At 53.1% G+C, this 18,973-nt stretch overlaps 3 protein-coding genes across 12 annotated transcripts in view; 1 reads left to right on the forward strand and 2 right to left on the reverse strand.

Moving 5' to 3' along the window:
* Nucleotides 1–2,389: 2,389 nt before the first annotated feature.
* On the forward strand, nt 2,390–4,700 carry APOC3 (apolipoprotein C3). The gene is made up of 4 exons (XM_053594322.1): nt 2,390–2,541; nt 3,106–3,173; nt 3,314–3,437; nt 4,413–4,700. Exons 2-4 carry the CDS (start codon nt 3,119–3,121, stop codon nt 4,534–4,536), a joined length of 303 nt encoding a protein of 100 aa, XP_053450297.1. The 5' UTR covers nt 2,390–2,541; nt 3,106–3,118; the 3' UTR covers nt 4,537–4,700.
* Nucleotides 4,701–8,078: 3,378 nt separating this feature from the next.
* APOA1 (apolipoprotein A1) lies at nt 8,079–10,122 on the reverse strand. The gene is made up of 4 exons (XM_053594321.1): nt 9,994–10,122; nt 9,692–9,754; nt 9,350–9,503; nt 8,079–8,740 (listed from the first exon to the last, which is right to left on the reverse strand). The coding sequence occupies exons 2-4, from the start codon at nt 9,732–9,734 to the stop codon at nt 8,137–8,139; spliced, it is 801 nt and encodes a 266-aa protein (XP_053450296.1). The 5' UTR covers nt 9,735–9,754; nt 9,994–10,122; the 3' UTR covers nt 8,079–8,136.
* Nucleotides 10,123–15,052: 4,930 nt separating this feature from the next.
* SIK3 (SIK family kinase 3) overlaps nt 15,053–18,973 on the reverse strand; it is a 277,645-nt gene continuing 273,724 nt past the window's right edge. For 9 of the 10 annotated variants that reach the window (XM_053593242.1, XM_053593246.1, XM_053593243.1 and 6 more), the window contains 2 exons: nt 17,978–18,146; nt 15,053–17,169 (listed from right to left, as the gene is read on the reverse strand). In XM_053593242.1, coding sequence (XP_053449217.1) covers nt 17,989–18,146 — 158 coding nt within the window. In that variant the 3' untranslated portion in view covers nt 15,053–17,169; nt 17,978–17,988. The remainder of the gene's footprint in view (nt 17,170–17,977; nt 18,147–18,973) is intronic. The other variant, XM_053593241.1, reaches the window with a different exon arrangement.

Below are 18,973 nucleotides of genomic sequence, written 5' to 3' on the forward strand. Positions count from 1 at the left end.
GCTACTGATGGGCAGAGCAGATGGCCAGCCAGCCGGGCTGGTCCTGTAAGTCAGGGGACATCCCCATTAGTGTTCACAAAGAGCCTGTGTGATCTTGAATGAGTCATGTCCCTCTCTAAGCCTCAGTCTCCGTGTCTGGACGACCTAATGGTTGGTGAGATGAGGTTGATAGTTCAGCATTACCTACAGCCACCAGCCTGGCCATCCATGCAGGGATCAAGCCAGGGGTCAGTCAGTCCAGAGGTCAGAGTCGGAAGTGGACAGCTCAGACCAGGCAGGGACAGGCTCAGCCAGGGACAGGCAGGTCACACGGACATGTGCCTCACGTATGCTTCACTCTGGCCGTTCTCCCAGGGCAGAACCAAAGGTGGGCAGCTCCTATTGACATAGGAAGGATCTGGATGAGATACTAAGAGGAACTGCCCGCATGGAGAGGTATAACAAGCAGGGGCCTCTGGCCTGCAGGGCTGAGTCAGGGCTGCCCAGCCCAGCCTGGTGGCACAGGCATGGCTTATGGGCTCATATCATGGACACAAGCAGAAACAGAGAGAGTTGGCCCAACCCAAGAGAACCATTTTTGGCCCCAGCTAGTTAAGCCCCCTCTTCCTCCCACTTACCACTGGGTGCTCCCTGGAGCTGGGTCTATGGGCCAACAGCAATCTCCTCATTCTGGGGGGAAGTGTGTTGGGACAGAGGGGTAACTTAGGCTGGCTACAGAGAGGGCCCTCACCCCTTCAGCCCAGGCTGGACTATCTGAGGGACGTGGGCACTCACAGGTGCCAAGCCCTGTGAAAGAGACAAAGCCCCAGGCCTCCTGGAGTTGGGCTGCCTCCAGCTCAGCACCACCCCGCGGGGTCTCCCTGCCCAAGTCTTCTGACCTCCCTGGGCTCAGTGGCCCACTGCCACATAGGAGAGAGAGAACAGGCTCCTCCTGACCCTCTGCACAGGAGAATGGGACCCAGCCAGCCCTTTCTAGCATGCCTGGGTCCAAGGACCTTGTTGCCCACCCCAGCCTGGAATCAGGATCCACCTGGTAAGGAACGGGCCAGAACAGAGGAGGGAAGTGGGCATAGCTGGTCCTCTCCCTTCCCATGCTCAAATCCTTCTATCCCATCACAAAGTCGGCTCTTAGAAAGACATCTGAAATGGATTTGTTCTGAGGTGTGTCGTGCAGTAAGTTTCTAAGAGTCTCATCTCTATAGGACTCAACCGGGTGTTTGGAGACCCGAATTCTGGCTCTCAGCTCCACCAATGACGGGCTGAGCACTGGGTAGGTCTCTATCCTTTAAGCCTGTAGGTTTCTTACTACAAATTGGAGTTAATGTTGATGTCACAGTATTTTGTCTATTCTCATTTTAGTGGGAAAGAAAGTCTTAAGTCAAAGGAATGAATCTCTAATGGAGGAATTTCAGGTCTCAGCCTGAAGGTTTGTCAAGCCCCCTCCATGGACCAGCTGCTTTGTACTTATCTCATTTCTTTTCACCACAACTTTGGAAAATTGATCTTCTATCCCCATTTTATCCTGAGAAGATTGAGGTTCTAAGGTGGTAGGTCTTTGGCTATGGGCCATATGAGTAAGTGCTAAAGGCATCATCTCTTAAACCTAAGATTTCTTGGCTCCAAGGTCTTTGCCTCCAGAAAACAAAGCTCGCTATCCTGCCATCTGGACTACAGCTCCTGCTGTGGGCCAGCGGGGAGGATCGGAGGCTTCTCCTGGACACTGGCTGCCCTGTACAGCACCGCTGAGCCCTCTCCTCACTAGCCAGGGGGGCTGTGAGCACTGCTATTTACCCGCTGAGGAACCTGAGGCCCAGGGGGAGAGACTCAGTCCCAGTCACCTCCGGGGAGGGCCCTGGCCATCAGCCCAGCTCCTGGCCCGGGGGATGTTATCAGTGGAGTCCAGAGAGCAAGGTGAGGAACAGGGGAGGGGGGCACAAAGAGCTTGGGCTCAGAGCAGCCTTTGCCCTTCTTTCACCAAACCTTGCCCTCCTGGACTGAAGAGTGGGAGGTTTTGGGGAGGGCTGCGTGAGCTCCACTGTGTCACCTCCCCCACAAAGCCCTGCCCACTGCTCTTTGGGGCCTTCAATCTAGACACCCCCTCCCCACCCGCTGACTTGTTCTCACCTCTGAAGAAGCCCTCACCTCCACTCCAGGCTGATTTCACTGCTTTGGGGTGTCAGAAAAAGGGGCCTACAAACTCAAGTGTAAAGGGCTGAGGAGGGCCTGAGGCCACTAAACCTTCTCCCATGTCACCAACCTCTCCCTGGGGAGCCAGTCTGCTGGCAAGGAGCAGGATCTCTGCAGGCCTACCCTAGCTCCTGGGCTGGAGAGCAGCGTGGGCACAGACTCCCAGGGATTTCCCAACTCTCGGCAGCTGGCTGCATCTGGCCTCCCTGCCTCGGCCCTAGTCTTGACTGGTCAGCAGGTGACCTTTGCCCAGCTCACTGGGTCCTCAGTGCCCGCTGCCCTGGGGACGATATAAAACAGGTCAGAGCCCTCTGGCCTGTCTGCTCAGTTCATCCCTAGAAGCAGCTGCTCCAGGTAATGCCCCCCGGGGAGGGCAGAGGATGGGGGAGGATTCCAAGGCAGAGGAGGCCCCTCCAGCCCAGCCAGCAGCCTGCAGAGAGCTTGACAGCCCTGTGGAAGCTTTAGGACCTGAGGAATGTTCCTTACCCTCAACTGGGGGAAATGGAGGCCTAAGAGGAAGGTCACTTGCCCAAAGCTGCATAAAGCAGGGGGCTGGAAATGGCTCTGAGTCTGCAGCTCCGCCTCGTTCCACGTGCCTGGGCTAGAAGAAGCCTTAGGCAGCCCAGTCTTACCCCACACGGGGCAACTGAGGCCTGGGAAAGGCAGAGATCTGCCCAAAGTCAGACAGCACGCTAGTGCAGAGACTGGGTCAGGCCCCAGCAGCTTTGTCTCCTAGGCTGTTGGGTTTTCTGCTCCATCCTGTCCCCTCCCTCAAGACCTCCCACCTCCACCCCAAAGTCCCCTGTTTCAGAGCCATGGGCCCAGCTCAGGTTCTACCTTAGGCGCCACTTCCCTAGAGAGCGGTCCAGAGGCGGAGGGGAGGGCGGTGGGGTGTTCCTCACAGGACACTTCCCGCAGGAGCAGAGGCGCCATGCAGTCCCGGGTGGTCCTCGCTATGGCCCTGGTGGCACTCCTGGCCTCTGCCCGTAAGCGCTTTGTGGGGACTGGGGTGGGGGCAGGGTGGGAGGTGGTTTGAGGATCCCCATCCCTGATATGTGGCCAGGCCAGAGCCAAGGGCTCACCCCAGAGGCCGATCCAGCCCTGCTCAGTCCTGCTCTCCCCGCAGGAGCTGAAGAGACTGAGGAAGCCTCCCTCCTGGGCTTCATGCAAGGCTATATGCACCGGGCCACCAAGACAGCCCAGGACGCGCTGACCAAAGTGAAGGAGTTTCAGATGGCCCAGCAGGCCAGGTACACCCACCAGCTATCCTTCCCCATCCTCTGTGCCAGATACCTCTGTCCCCAACTACCCTTGCCCTGGTGAGAGCCGTGGTAATGGGACTGTGGCCCTCCCAGCCTACCCAGGGCCTGTGGCTGTCTGAGCAGAAAGGCCTTTGTCAGGCTCCTGAGGGAGAGGCCAGCGCTGGGACTGCCTCCTCCAGCCTCCCTCCTTTCTCCCCAGTGCAGCCCCAGGAGGGCCATTTTAGCCCTCACTCCCACTTACTTTCCTGATGAAGATTTTCCTTGGGAGGCCCCATTTGACCTAATTTCAGCCCAGGGTATGGCAGTGCATTTCTGCCAAGATCTGGGGCTAGTGTGAGCAGGAGTCTGTCCGTCCTTTGCCGCTCTGCCCCTGCCTCCCAGCCCTCTCGTCTCCCGTACTCCCTTCCCCACCGCCATCATGTCTTTGATTGTGGGCATTTATGTAGCACCGATGTTCACAAACATTCTTAGTCCTCACAACTGACTGTGGATTAGGTATTTTCCCCCACTTTGCAGATGAGAAAACTGAGGCTCAGAGAGGTCAGGTGACCCCCCAGATCACACAGCTAACCAATCTTCTAATGACTTACCAAAGGAAAGGCTGCCTCCCTCTGCCCATCCTACTCAGAGCCGCCAGATTGTACAACTCCACGGGGAGCCCTTGGCATAGAATATAAGGATGGCCCTGACTGGACATATCTCCCTCCTCACTTTGTGCCTCAGGCCTGCGTGGGCACGAGGGTCTGACCCAACCTGTGCTGAGGTCTCTTCACCACCTTCAGCATCCCTAGGGTGGCAGCTGTGGGTGACTCCTAATTGAGGTCTCAGGGCCCTTACTGGGTGAGGTTGAGAGGATGGTGGGAGAGCCAGGGGGACAGAGGTGGGGACTCCATGGTTGCCACAGCCTACAGAAGGGCTCTCACACCCACCTCTGTTGCTTCCTCTTACTGATCTAACCCCCAGGGGCTGGGTGACCGATGGCTTCAGCTCCCTGAAAGACTACTGGAGCAGCGTTAGGGACAAGTTCTCCGACTTCTGGGATTCTGCTCCCGAGTCTGGACCAACTTCCTCTCCTGTGGAAAGCTGAGGCCCTGACACCCCAAGTCCACCTGCCTGTCCGTCTCACCAGCTCCAGGGTTGTCTTGCAGGTTGCTTGAAAGGGACAGTCTCTCAGTGCTCTGCCACCCCGCCCCAGGCTTGACACGCCTCTAGGCTGACTTCCCAATAAAGCTGGGCAAGGAACTGCTGTGAGTGGGTGTCCCACGTGTGGCTCTGTGTTTGGGCATGGGAAGGGGCTGCTCTGTGGCCAGCAGTGGGCTGACTCCAGCTCAGGCAGGCCTGGGGCCCAGGGGCCTACCGCTTCTTAGCAGCAGGGGGGTCTCTGGGCCCAAGTTTCTTTATCTATAAGGCGGGAATAACTCTACTACCTCGCCTGCCTTGACAGGCTTGTGTGGGAGATCAAAAGGGCTAGTAAGTGTGACAGTGCGTCGACAAACTGTTAAGTGCTGTACAATGTGAATTGAGTGTGTGCTCAATGCCAGGCACTTTTATGTCATCAGAGTTGAGACTGTGTGTGTTCAACAAAACTGTGGAACTGACTGCCACTACCCAGGCCACCTGGTCCTCTTATGCACGCTTGAGGGAGGGAGGTCGGGTGGGCCTCAGAGACAGTAGGCACCAGCCTTAGCTCCATTACTGTAAGTCAGCCTCCGTTTCTCTTTTTTTAAAATTCTTTTACTTATCACTGTGTTAATGAGTGCAGCCCCAGTTTCTTATCTGTAAAGTGGGTACAAGAATAGCCTCTGCACTAGAGGTTTGTCACGAGAATGAAATGAGGCAGTGTTTAAAGTGTGTGGCACAGCACCTGCAGGATGGAGGTGCCTGGTAAATGGTTGCCATCCTATAGCTGAGCTGACTGGCTCCTTGGGACCAGGATTGGAGTGGGGGGCAGTGTCTTGGGAACCAAGGAGAAACATAAGGTCACAACAACAGAGGATGCTTTCCCTGTGTCCCTTCCACTCAATAGATGTCACATCTGAGAGCTCCAGATGCACAGATAGCTTGAGCAGACTCCCCATCTCATATGAAAAAAAATGGAGGCTCGGAGAGGTGAAGACACTGGCCCAGTATCATAGAGCCAGAAAATGTCAGGGCCGGACCTTGAGGCTGGGTCAGCTGTCCCTATTCTGCTCAGTTGGCAGAGATAAAGGCTTTGTTACTCCTATGCCAGTATTGGGGGGCTCCTTTGCAGATCCTGGTGGCTTTGGTGTGTCCAGCTCCACCTAGAGACTGCTTTTCCTCTGGAAATCTACCTGCACCTCTCAGCCTGAAGAGAGCCAGGGATCTCTGCACTCAACGCCTGGAAAATGTTCCCACCCAAATCAGACTGGTCACCTACTGTTGAAGTTCAGGATGGTTAGAACTGAAGAGCCCACCCACTCCTTTATCCAAGGGTCAGTTAAGACACACTGGTGACAGAGAAGGGGCAGATTCTCCAGAGGCCAGAATAAGGGGGTAAAGGGCCGTGCAGGAAGCACGTAGGGATGGCTCCATGGGTGCACTGCCCAGATCTGTGAAGCTATATGCACGCACACTCAGATATAAGTGTGAAGCGCCGAGTAGCATGGACTGAGCCGTTACCCTGCTCCACGCACTGCCATGAGCATTACATGGACTAATCCTCAGCCTAGCAGGCAACTGAGGCTCAGAGGGATCACGAGACTTGGCCAAGGCCACATAGGCCATACATGGCAGAGCCTGGAGGCAAAGCCAGGCAGTTTGGACCCCAGAGTCTGAACTGAACAACTATGGGGTGACAGCTGTGGAAGGAACTTGCCCTATGTCTCTCATCTCTCAGGGAGGTAGGGACAGGGTGCCCCTAGAACCCAGGCGGCACCAGGAAGGGCCGAGCTCCAGGACACTGGAGGCAGCGAGGTGGGGTGAGGACCACTCCAGAGCAGTGGGGACCTGGCAGAAGGGGTGCTGGCATCAGAGACATCCATCTGGGTGTTTTCAACCCTATAAGACATCATGTCACTTTTGGTATCAGAAAAAATGAGGACGTGGTAAAGCAGAGTTCGCACAACTGCAGTGTACTCTGACGGTTGTCATTCTTACATACAGCCCACCAGCGTGTTGGGGACTGCGCGCACGGACAGGTCAAACAGGGCAACATGATGGATGTCACCTCACAGTGACTGGGAGTGGTGTGGTCTGGTAGAGGGACCCAAGCTGACAATTTTGTGTTGTCTCTGCATGATTGTGCATGTAACCTCATTGGGAGATACCATTAAAGTCTAAGGAGAAGGCCTCATGGGCACCACCACTGCCACGCTCTGTCCCCTGGCACAAGGACCCCTGAGAGCCTTAGGTCCCACAGTTCTGCACAAGCCAGCTGCTCCTGGCCAGGAGGTGCGGCTGAGAGCTAGGTAACACGAGAATGTGCAGGCCCCTGTGTACACCCACATGAACTTGAATGTCTGCTGCATACTTTTAAAAAATAATCATGGATGCTCAGGGGCAGAAGTCTAAAAAAGGGCCCCCTAGCCCATCCATCTATTCACCGGGTGGGTGACATCATCTCTCCAAGCATCAGCTTCCTTATCAGTGCCACAAATCTGATGGCAAGCTACCCAGGATGGAAGGAAGGATGCAGTGAGATGCGGGATATGAGAGTGTCTTGGGACTAAAATGTGCTCATTACCTGCAAGAGATGGTGGTTACTTTTCTGAGGACAGAGCTGGCAGAAAGGGGGGCGGCAGCGCATGGAGCCACAGGGCTGGGGATGGCTGGCTTCCACAGCTGTGCCTGAGGAAGTTGGCAGTTTCTGGGTAGGGTAGAAAGGATACCCGCCTTGTAAAAAGAAAGGGGAAGGGCGGCGCCTGTGGCTCAGTGGGTGGGGTGCCGGCCCCATATATGGAGGGTGGCGGGTTCAAACCCAGCCCCGGCCAAACTGCAACCAAAAAATAGCCGGGCGTTGTGGCGGGCGCCTGTAGTCCCAGCTACTCGGGAGGCTGAGGCAAGAGAATCGCTTCAGCCCAGGAGTTGGAGGTTGCTGTGAACTGTGTGAGGCCACGGCACTCTACCGAGGGCCATAAAGTGAGACTCTGTCTCTACAAAAAAAAAAAAAAAAGAAAGGGGAAGTGTTTGCTTGAGAGTTTTTTGAAATAAAATACAGATGAGGCCCCAAGGCTGCAGGTGAACCTGGCTAAACTCTTCCAGTCCCAGTGGTTCCCTGAGGACTGCCTCACCCTGCTGAGAGCCAGTGGGCTGGAGGAGGACCCTGTCCTCTGCAGAGGTGGACACCATGTGCCCGGCTCCCTTACCGTGATGCCTCTGGGGACAGCAATCCCATTGCTCCTAGCAAAGACAGACCTGTTCCTGACTCTCCTCAGGGATGCAAACGTACTGTCTGAACGTCTTTCCGGACACCTGGCACCCAGCTGTCGCTTTGCCTGGTCCTCTGACTTTCCTTCCTGAGTCTTGTGAGGGGCAGGAGCTCCACTTCCTCACTCCCACCAGCCAGGCGCCCAGCAGGTCCTCCCACACCAGTCTCAGCTCCAGGCTCCCCTGCAGGTCCCCTCCGTGCCCTGCACCCTGCCTCCATCCTCCCCAAAGAAATGAAGCTGCTTCCCACTTTGGAAATGTTTATTCTGAGAAACCGGGCAGGGCAGCTGCGGCGGGCGCCTCACTGGGTGTTGAGCTTCTTGGCGGCCTCATCCAGGGCGCTCAGGAGGCTGACCTTGAAGCTCTCCAGCACGGGCAGCAGGCCCTGGCGCAGGTCCTCCAGCGCGGGCTTGGCCTTCTCGCCCAGAGCGCTCAGGTGCTCGCTGGCCTTGGCGTGGTAGTCGGCGAGGCTGGCGGTGCCGCCCTCCTTGAGCGCCTCGAGGCGCGCGGCCAGGCGCTGGCGCAGGTCGTCGCTGTAGGGCGCCAGCTGAGTGCGCAGCGTGTCCACGTGGGCGCGCGCGCGGTCGCGCAGGTCCTCGCCCAGCGGGGTCAGCTTCTCGTGCAGCTCCTGCAGCTTCTGGCGCGCGCCTTCACGCAGCTGGGAGCCCAGCGGCTCCACCTTCTCACGGTAGCGTTCCACCTCCTCGTGCCACTTCTTCTGGAAGTCGTCCAGGTAGGGCTGCACCTTCTGCTTCACCTCCTCCAGATCCTTGTTCAGCTCCTGCCGCAGCCCCTCTGTCTCCTTCTCCAGCTTATCCCAAAACTCCTGGCTCACTGTGCCCAGCTGCTCGCGCAGCTTGGTGAGGGTGGGGGTCAAGCTGTCCCAGTTGTCCAGGAGCTTCAGGCTGGAAGGGGAGAGAGAGGGGCTGAGGGGTGGCCTCCCGGGCTCCCTGGCTTGTCCTGGAGCTGCAAGCGCAGCGGCTGTCCCGGGTTGAACCCCGAGCATCACCTGCCCAGAATGCCTAGTAGCTGCGGGCTTGGCTTGCCCACTGCGCTCACCCTGTACCCCTGCCACCCACCGCCACGGCCCCTTGTGCAGATTGTCTGAGGCACAGAGAGGAGCCGGAAGGAGTGGGTGCCTGGTTTTGCCCATCCCCAAAGCTGGGCCCTTGAAGGACCTAGCCTCTTCCAGTCCATTCTCCTTTCGAAGACAACCAACACTCTTGCCAGGCAGGAGCAGAGATGGTTAAGAAGGGGAAGGAGCTTCCTACACTTGCAAGCAGAATGTGGTGCTGTGGTTACTGATGGGGTAGCACTAGTCTGTCCCTTGCAGGGGGTTTGTGTGACCCTGCATGGGAATACCATTTTGGTTTTTCCATCCAAACCATCCATGGGGTCCAATTCATCAATCAGCAGGTAAGGATTCAGACATTTGGTTACAACGTCTTCTCACAGGCCTCTCTGTCCCACCAGCAGTCTCTTCCCCTGCCCCAGACCCCAGGCTGGGTCCTTACTTTAGCTGTTTCCCCAAGGCGGAGGCTTCGAACTGGGACACATAGTCTCTGCCGCTGTCTTTGACTGCATCCACGTACACAGTGGCCAAATCCTTCACTCGATCCCAGGGGGACTCGGGCTCATCTTGCTGCCAGAAATGCCGAGCCTGGCTCCCTGGGGGTGGGAAGGGAGACCCAGATGAGGCCAGCCCTGGGCTGGGATCTGAGCAGAAATGCCAGGCTTGGAGGTAGGGAAGAGGGGCCTAATGAGAAATTCTGCTCCCTGTGCCCAGGAAGGTGGACCACAGAGGTTTAGGGCGAAGGCCTCCAGTGATTGGCTTCCCTAGGTTGGGGGGTACCTACCCGTCAGGAAGAGCACAGCCAACGTCAGCACCACAGCTTTCATCCTGAAAGGGTTTAGGTGACCTGGAGAAGAAAAGGGGCCTGGCTGAGTGGGGATTCTCTAGGGCAGCAGTTCTCAACCTGTGGGTCACAACCCCTTTGTAATAATGAAAATACATAGCGGCATTAGGAAGGTTGAGAACTACTGTTCTAGGGTGCAGGAGCAACCAGGGGAGGAGGGAACAGCCTGGGATCAGACTATAGGTACCCAGACTTCTAGGGCCAGGGAGCCAGAGTAGCCTGGAGCAGACACCAGCACTTACCTCCCTTTGCAGACTCTGAGCCAGGGAAGTCTCACCCACAGCCTATTTATGTCTCTAGCCAGGGGCTGGGCTGGGAGCCTGATAAGCCAGCTGCGGCCCTGTTGCTGATCACTGGTCCTGGCGATGTGGAACTTAAGAGTTCAAGGATCAGCCTTGTCCCTGGGGCTGGGCAAATAGAGTGGGCAAACAGGAAGCTGTGGGGATTGCAGGGCAGGGATCAAGGGTTTGGGTGGGGGTAGAGGGGAGTGGTTGCAGATCCCTAGAGTGGAGGTTACCTGTACTCATCCCCTTCCCCATCGTGGGAGTGCGGATGGGTGCCATTGTCTGTGGGTAGCGGAGGAGAGGGAGGGAGGGAGGGACACTGGGACTCCTCCACTCAGAAGGCCTCCTCCCCCACTATCTGTTTACATTCCAGGAGATTGTTCCCAGCCCCTCACCCCTGTCCCCTCCTCCCACCAACACTTTTCTGTAGTCCCAGCAGGTTCTGCACACCTCTCTGCAAGCCCTCTGCAGGCCTCCCAAATCCTAAAACGCAGAGCAGAACGTAACACTTGAGGACTTGCCTGGGGAGAGAAGAGAGAGAGGCTCAGTGGCTCCCAGACTGAGCTTGTGCAGACCTCTGGCATCTCTGGAGACCAACTTGGAGTTATCAGCTTTTAATTTTGAAGTGCAAAACCATTGTCCTCTGTGCCCCCTCTGAAAATAACTTCATCTATCCTGACCATCCCTTCAAAAAAAGAAAGACTTTTTAACACCAAAAAGGGATAATCTCAGAAATAAATCACAGAACTTGTCACCTGAATCGAAGATGTGTCCTTTTGCCTTGTTTGTATTTCTACTTGTTCACACACAGGTGAAAGGGGCAGGGGCCTTTGGGAACCCCTGAGGTGGTGGAAAGCCCCTGGGCAGGGACGTGGCCAGGGGACCTGGCTACTCAGGAGGAAGATTGCAGGCAAATTATGTTATCTCTGTGAGCCTCAGTTTCCTGTCTGCAAAATGGGGGTGCACGTGGTCAGCATTGTTGGAAGCCCCTGGGAAAGCCCATGAATGTGGAATTCTGGACCTGGGGTATTTGCAGCACCACCTTGGAAGCTCCTCCTGGAAGGTCCAGAGGTATAGTGACCACTACTATGACAGGAGGTCACTGAGACCTGAGGGGTAGAGCCTGAGAGCTTGTGAGTGAGAGGAGCTGTGTGATCTCTTGGCCTCCCCTGCCCCCGTCTCTCAGATTAGGAGAGTGAAGAGAGTGGAGGGAATCTGCCCATTGTCTCATCTCTCAAGGAGTTAGAGACAGGACTGGACCTAGAACCCAGGAAACTCCCTAACTCTAGAAACCAGCTTGGCATCTCTTGTCTGCCAGACTGGGAGTGGCTGGTCTCACGCTTGTGCCTCAGAGAAGGCCTTGGAGCCAGAAAACCTTTGAATTTTGAATGGTTTGAATTCCAGCTTTGCTACTTATTAGCCGTTTGACCATGGACTAGTTAGATAACCTTCCCACACCTCAGTTTCTTATCTGCTACATAAAGATAATGATAGAACATGCCATCTCCCTGAGTTATAGTAGGGGTTACTGTGTACAGGCAGAATAATGGCCCCCAAAGATGTTCCTGTCCTAATCCCTGGAGCCTGTGACTGTTACCTTAGAGTGTGGAAGGAATTTTGCAAATGTGAGTGAGGGCCTGGAGATGGGGTAGTTAGCCTGGGTTATCCAGGTGAGCCGCTGTAATCACGAGGGTCCTTTCATATACAAGAGGGAGGTAGTGGAGTCAGAGCAGGTGACATGAGAGTGGCAGCAGAGGACAGAGCAATGTGACTGCTGGAGGGGATGATGAGCCAAGGGATGAGGGCAGTTCCCCTGGCCACCCACCCAGAAGCTGGAAAAGGCAAAAATTTTCCCCTGTAGCCTCCAGAAGTGGGGAGCAATTCTGCTGACACCGTGATTTTAGCCTAGTGTGACCCATTTTAGACTTGTCCAGAACTGTAAGATAATAAATGTATATTGTTTATGCATGAAATCTTCACAGGTATGCACAACTATTAGAATGGTATCTATCAGTAAACAGTAACTGTTCTGTGTCCCAAATCCCAACTTCTGGTATTCTCTCTCCGTGTGTCCCTATCCTCTGGTCCATCCATGAATATACTTGCTTTGTCAGACCATAGCCCAGGCCCTTAGCTTCTGGCAGAAGTAGGGAAGGCAAGGGTCTCACATTTCTCTGCTTGGCCTTGACTTGCAGGTACCGAGATGTGGGACTTCTTTTCCAGAACTGAACCAGCCCCAGAAGTCTCTGGGACCATGCATAGGTAGTTTTGGTGAGCAGCGAGCCTAGGTGCCACTTGGTCTTCCTAGCTGGTGGGGGGGCAGCTCGTAGGTGTCTCAAGCCAAGAGACGTTCCTTTTTGGGGGGACAGGGCATGTCCCAGCTAGCACATGAGGGATCTCAGCAGCCTACTGGTGGGATGCCACACTACTTGCCACTGTTTTACCCTTCTCGGTGGTTTATGACAGAAATGATTATCACGGGTTAGCCTAATATTTGCATAATTCTTTAGTAGCCAAAGCACTTTCACAGCTGATTTAGTATGTCCCTGTAAGGCTGGAGGCTAGATTTTACCCTTGTTTTGCCTATGGGGAAAGTACAGCTCAGGGCCGCGAAGAGCTGCTCTGCAGCCTGCAGCTGTTGGTAGTTAGTGCTGGCAGGGCTGGGAGTCAGGAGGCCTGGCTTCTAGTTCTTAGAGGGTGGCCAGCAGCAACAAAGCCGCCAGCACCCATGGCCCTCCGACTCTATTAAAGGACTTCTCAGTTTCCGGGCTCAGGGATTCCAAGGCATTGGGATAGGGGGTGCTATTTGACAGCATCTTACCAAACAGGATGTTTCCTTTTTTTAACATTCACTAGTGTGTCTTCTCCATTTCATTGAAGATATTTGGCTTAAACTAGACCAAGCCCATCTTTACTAATATCTTGGAAAGGAAGGAGATCGTTCCGGACAGTGTCCTATGGAAAAACAACCAGCCCACTGGGCTCATCCCAGACTCAGACTTCGGGTCCAGCTAAGCAGGCCTTGTTAGAAGCCCTGAGGGTCAATTGCACTAGCTGTTCAATAGATGTGGAGCCCACCAATGTGGGCCCTTATTCCTACCATTTCTTCCCCTACTCTTGAGTCTCCAGAGCAACTGTTCCTGAACTGGGTCACTAACTATTGGCCCTGGGTCCCTTCGCAAGTATTGGAGTGCTGGCAGCTGCTGCCGGAGTGGAGTTTGATCGGAATGATCAGCGAATCCTTTCACAATTTATGTCCCAACAGACTGATCAGTCTGCACTGAGAGCACTCTGTCCTATTACGGCTGGCACATAGCAGACACTCAGCAAATATTTGCTCAGTGAATGACACTGGCACACCTCAGAAAGGGGCACCAGACTGGTGAAGAGTCTTATGGAGGAGCGGGCCTTGAACAGGGGTGGGGGTGGGGCACACATTGGGTGGGCCAAGATGGGAGAGCTGGGGTGGTGGTTCTGGCTGTGCAGGAAGAGGATCTCCCCACCGCCCCCCACTTCCTGATTGGCAATTTTGTTGCAACTCTTAGGACAGAGCCCCAAGTTAGACCCTAGGGCAGGGAATGATAACCAGCTATGCAAGATTCTCTCCTGCCTCCTGCTTAGGAGAATAAGGCCAAGACAGAACTCAACTTTGACCAGCACAGGTCAGCACTTCAGCCCTCTGACTTTCAACCTTTGCAGCTGGAGCGGGGTGCAGTCCAGGGCCAGAGTCCACTGCATCAGGACCTGCCAGCATGACCTGTTTTCTAGAGTGCAGAGATATCCAGGTCTCTATCCAGGTGACAGTGGGTAACTCTACCTCTAGCCCAAAGGTGCCCTGGCTGATTTAAGGAGAGAAATCAGCAAAAGGTATGACAATTGTTGGAAGGCATCTGTGTATATCGCTGTTTGGTTCCAGAGACTCACCTAGCCTTGCACAGGGGTCTGTACAGACTCACGATTTCTAGAAGACCCTTTTTGCGAAGGCTCTTTTCTGTTCTAAACAATCCCACAGCAACTTCCTAGTCCTCCTGGACTCTAAGGCTTTTTGTAAGTTTCTTCCTTTCATACGAACTCAGTGTTTCCAGCTTTGGTAAGCTTTCTTCACAGAAGACTTTCAACCAGCTCTCTCTAAGTCATTCTTGGGACTTTGCTGAAAATTCTACCCTGCCCTTTGGAGTTCAGATGTGGAAAAGGGGAGAACTACAGGATACATCCCCTTCCTGTCCTAATGCTCATTTGGCTTTCCTATCACTAGCCCACTGGGGTCATCTCAGTAAAGGTTCCAGCCTGTGCCAACTCTTTCAGATCTCCTTCTCTCTACTCCTTCAAAAGTACCCTTTCAAGGAATCTGTTTTCCATCCACCTCAGCACACTCAAATGCTCCCTTCTAAGAGAGCAGAGTCCAAGCTGGGTGTCTGGGGACACAATGTGAGGCTGAGTTCAGGCTTCTAGAGAATGCTAGTTTCATCAGGTGAGATGGAAGTGAGATAATCAATCACTCAAAGCCCCACCCTAAGCTTGGGACATCTCTTTAGCCTCCAGTGCTCTAGCCTCCACCCACCTAGATGCTTCTCCTAACTAGACTCTGGATCACAAGGCCAACACCACACCAGCATAAGAACATGATCATAGGGCGGCGCCTGTGGCTCAGTCTGTAAGGCGCCGGCCCCATATACCGAGGGTGGCGGGTTCAAACCCGGCCCCGGCCAAACTGCAACCAAAAAATAGCCGGGCGTTGTGGCGGGCGCCTGTAGTCCCAGCTACTCGGGAGGCTGAGGCAAGAGAATCGCTTAAGCCCAGGAGTTGGAGGTTGCTGTGAGCTGTGTGAGGCCACGGCACTCTACTGAGGGCCATAAAGTGAGACACTGTTTCTACAAAAAAAAACAAACAACAAAAAAAAAACAAACAACAAAAAAAAAACATGATCCTTTTTTTATTTTCACAACCTCCCATCCAACCATTTTACTAAGTTGGAATGCCCTACTAAAGAAAGGACAAAAGGTCTTAGCAATTTGAATCTGGAGTTTTTTTTAATCCTTTTTTAGTTCAACATAAATGAGAAAGAAAAAAATACTTCTGACATTTTCAAAGAACAGAAATAGGAAAGTATGTTCATATACATTCAACATATACTGCGCATATTGGTTACTACAATACAAAGCAATGATTTTTTTAAAGTGTAGTTTGCAAGATGGCACGGTTAATAGGCTCACTGGCTTTCGTCTGGGTGGTTGCTAGAGGTGCAGTCGGCTCTCCCATACGTACAGTACCTTGTAAACAGATCAGGCTGAGCATGTGGTGGTGGGAGGGCGCACGAGGGGCATCAGAGCTGGAACAAGCCCAGAAGTCCAACAATAGCTTTCAGGGCTTTCTTGGTAAGCCTCCTCATGAGTAGTTGGTGACCCCACCAAGTGGAGGGAAGACTGGGGACTGTGGAAACACAGGACAGATCCCAAGAAAGGTTCTTGCACTGTAGAAATCCACGAGGGATGTTGGGACCAGGAGCTGAGCTGCCAGTATCAGTGGAAAAGGACAAGCTGCATGGGGACCCTGCCAGCAACACCAGGATGGCCATGCCTGGCACCTTCTTTCTTCTGTGCAAATTCAAGATGAAAGAGTAGGAGGGGACTCGGGACCTCTTACTCTTTTTCCAGAGAAAATGATTGAGAGTTAGAATATTTAATGTCTCTCTCTTGTTTTGAAGATCAGAAGGAGATAACCCAGATCCTCTCTCAGCCCCTAGCCAGCAGAGAAGACTTTGGTTTCTATCAATGGAGAGAAATAAAGATAATGACAACGACAATAGCTATTGCGTATGCACTGCTTCAGCTGGGAAAGGAGACCACTGCATCTGCCACGGGCACGAGTAAGAGGAGCTCACGATTACAACGCCGAAAGGAAACGCCCTGGATAGAAGGTGCAAGTCACAATTCAAATAGAACAGAATCTGGTTAAACATTTCTCTTTCAAACAAAATCCCTTTATCTTTATTTATTAATAATAATAATAACAATAATATCAACATTTATCAAAAACAATTCCTACATGATCAAGTGTTAAAATATAGGGGCTGAGGATGCCCAGGAAGGAGGCGGCGGTTAGGAGAGAGGCAGGACCCGGGACAACCTCCTATGCTTCTTGCTTCTGACAAAGAGGCTAAAAGAGAAAAGCATACATATATATAACATATATACGTGTGAGACGTATATATATATTATATGCATGGTATAGTGATATATGTAATTATATGGAGAAACGATCCTTTTACAGCACGATATAAAACGAGAATGAACGAGGACACGGAAAGCACAGTCCACCACTGTGTGGTGTTGAGTCCATGGTAGAACCAGTGGATGGTGAAGGCAACTGACTTTCCAGGTTACAAGAGGGGAGCTGAGTCCTACACCAGAGAGGAGACTCAACTGGAGCCCATCAAGCCGGGGTCACTCTCAGCCTCCTTGCTAAGTCTTGATGGGATCCAGCTGGACTAGACGTGTTTTTCAGTGGATCCCAGCAGTTAAGACTTCTCTCGGTTCCAGGCGTGGGGTCTGTCTTCCTTTGCTCTCTCTTAGTTGTCTAAGTGCCAGAGGCCATCGCCATTCCTCTCTCCTTTTCCTGGCCACTAAGATTCCAGAGGATGTTGTCTTTTAGTATTTGCTCCTGTGGGAGAGCAGTGAAGAGGAATGGAGGGGGCTTTGTTGACAGAGGCAAGGGAGGAAGTGGCCCTCAGGCCCCTGGTCTCTGAACTTTAACTGCTTTGCTCTCCTGTCTCAAAAAAAGGAAAGAAAGGAAAAAAGAAAACAAAACAACCCCCCACCAAAAAAAAAAAAAAAAGTAAATCACATCTGAAAGAAAATATACCAAAACAAAACAAAAAAACCCGCCAACTCAAATACACTTTCACAAAAGATGGAGAACATGGATTTCCTGTTTATTTCCTGGATGACTTGGTCATACAAGCAAATATGGCAAAATCCCCTTAGAACCCGAAAGAATAGCACGCTGATGAACCAAACGTGAGGGGAGGAGCCATGAGATTCTGGGTGGAGGGAAACACAATGGCAATTTGGCGCGACGCTGCTAGATACTGTTGGTTTAAAATCAACCTTTTAATTCCCAAGCTGTACACAAAACCTGCAACAAAGCAGACACAGAAGAGAATCCGTTTGAAAAGAGGAAGATACAAATATTCAATTGAAAACTTTTTAAAAGATGCAACTGGCTCACTATTACCTCAGGTATTTTTAAGAGGTTTGCCATATTGACGCTCTAATGTGGATTTGACAGATGGCTTCACTTGCATCAAGTCTTTTCTGTCAACGATTTTTCAGAGACAGAACCAACAATGCCTCAGAGTAACCTGTGTGTTACTCCAGCCAAAATAGTCGCTCCATTTCCTACCACTAGCCTCTGATTACTTATTTCCCCCATCTGGAATATCCTGCCACTTGCTTCTGTATAGCCTTAAAAAAATAGGGCTGGAGGGTGGCACCTGTGGCTCAAAAGGGGTAGGGTGCCGGCCCCGTATGCCAGAGGTGGCAGGTTCAAATCCAGCCCGGCCAAAAACTATGGGGAAAAAAAAATAGGGCTGGAAATGTTTTCTTGCTGGGTTTCACCCTATAGGACTGAATTTAAGGATTTCCTCCTGTCCTTTTTACACTGGCCAGAGGTCACCTGTGCCCTTTGGAGCCGTAGCTCACTTCTGTCTCTGTGGGCTAAAGCACCTATAACACGGGGCAGGTCTGGTGTCTTATCCTCAGCATTAAACTAAGGGACTGTCTGGCAATTCTTCTGTGTGCCCCTCTCTGCCCTAAACGAGTACAATCTTAATAAAAAAGCAGGAAAAAGTGAAGGTCACGAGGGAAGAGGGGCCCCGGTTGATTCTACTGGCCACCACTTGTGGACAGGACCAGGAGCTGACCACGGCCAGGGTGACACTCACTCTGTTTCTGGTTACACGCCCGCCTGCTCCATGCTGAAGGAGACCTCCGGGTGCTTGTAGCTGAGCAGAATGTCTGTAATACACGTAGATGGATAGCAAGAGGAGTTTAAATGCTGGCTGCCATCACTCAGGTCTGGGTGCTCATGACTTCCCAGACTTGCCCCACATTCTGCAAGACCAAAAAGAACGTATGAGATTGGCAGGGAGCCAGGTGAGCATGGGAGAGAGAGAAGAGAAAGAGAAGACAGCCCGTCTGGGTGCCCCAGTCTGACACCCAGCCCTGCCTCCCGCCGACGGCCCCAGTCTGACGCCCGGCCCTGCCTCCCGCCGCCCGCCGCAGTCCCTTGCTGTTGAGTAACTGTGCGCTGGGGACCAAGATTCTTCCTGGATCCTTCTCTACCTGTTCCATCTTTTCCTTTACTCTTCAGGGAGCCTCAACCCTTTAAAGGTGAGACCAAACATTTTGCTGCTTCTAGTGCCCCTCCTGGGCACTCTGTTCCAGGCACTATGCGAAGCACTGTACTCATGGGGAGCCAGGCAGCTCGCACAGCACCATCCAGGTACAGGCTCCACTGTTTTTGCCACTTAGCAGATGAGGACCTTGGTGTCCAGAAAGGCTTTGCCCACAGAGACTGAAGGGTGGAGCTGGGATTTACTGCAAATGTGTGCATACCAAGTCCTATGCCTTACATTTGTTGCAACACCCTCCTGCAACAGGCTCTAAGAAGAGGCAGAAATGTTCCATTGGAACATGATGGCTTTTAATCACAAGCAGATAAACAATTAAGGAATGTCTTTGCAAAGCCTTAGAAACAGCAACGTGATGACCTGTGCTTAACCAGAAGCTGCGCCCCCTTTACACTCTCACTGGGAGGACGATGGGGATGCGGTGGCTCTGCCTCCCCATGGACACCTTCTACAGAAGAGGGGAGCAGTCACGGATTATGCAGGGAGGGCCTCCCCTAGGAACTTCCCTGGGGTACCCCACGTGTGAGG

Source organism: Nycticebus coucang, chromosome 6, assembly GCF_027406575.1.
Source record: "Nycticebus coucang isolate mNycCou1 chromosome 6, mNycCou1.pri, whole genome shotgun sequence".
Lineage (NCBI taxonomy): Eukaryota > Metazoa > Chordata > Mammalia > Primates > Lorisidae > Nycticebus > Nycticebus coucang.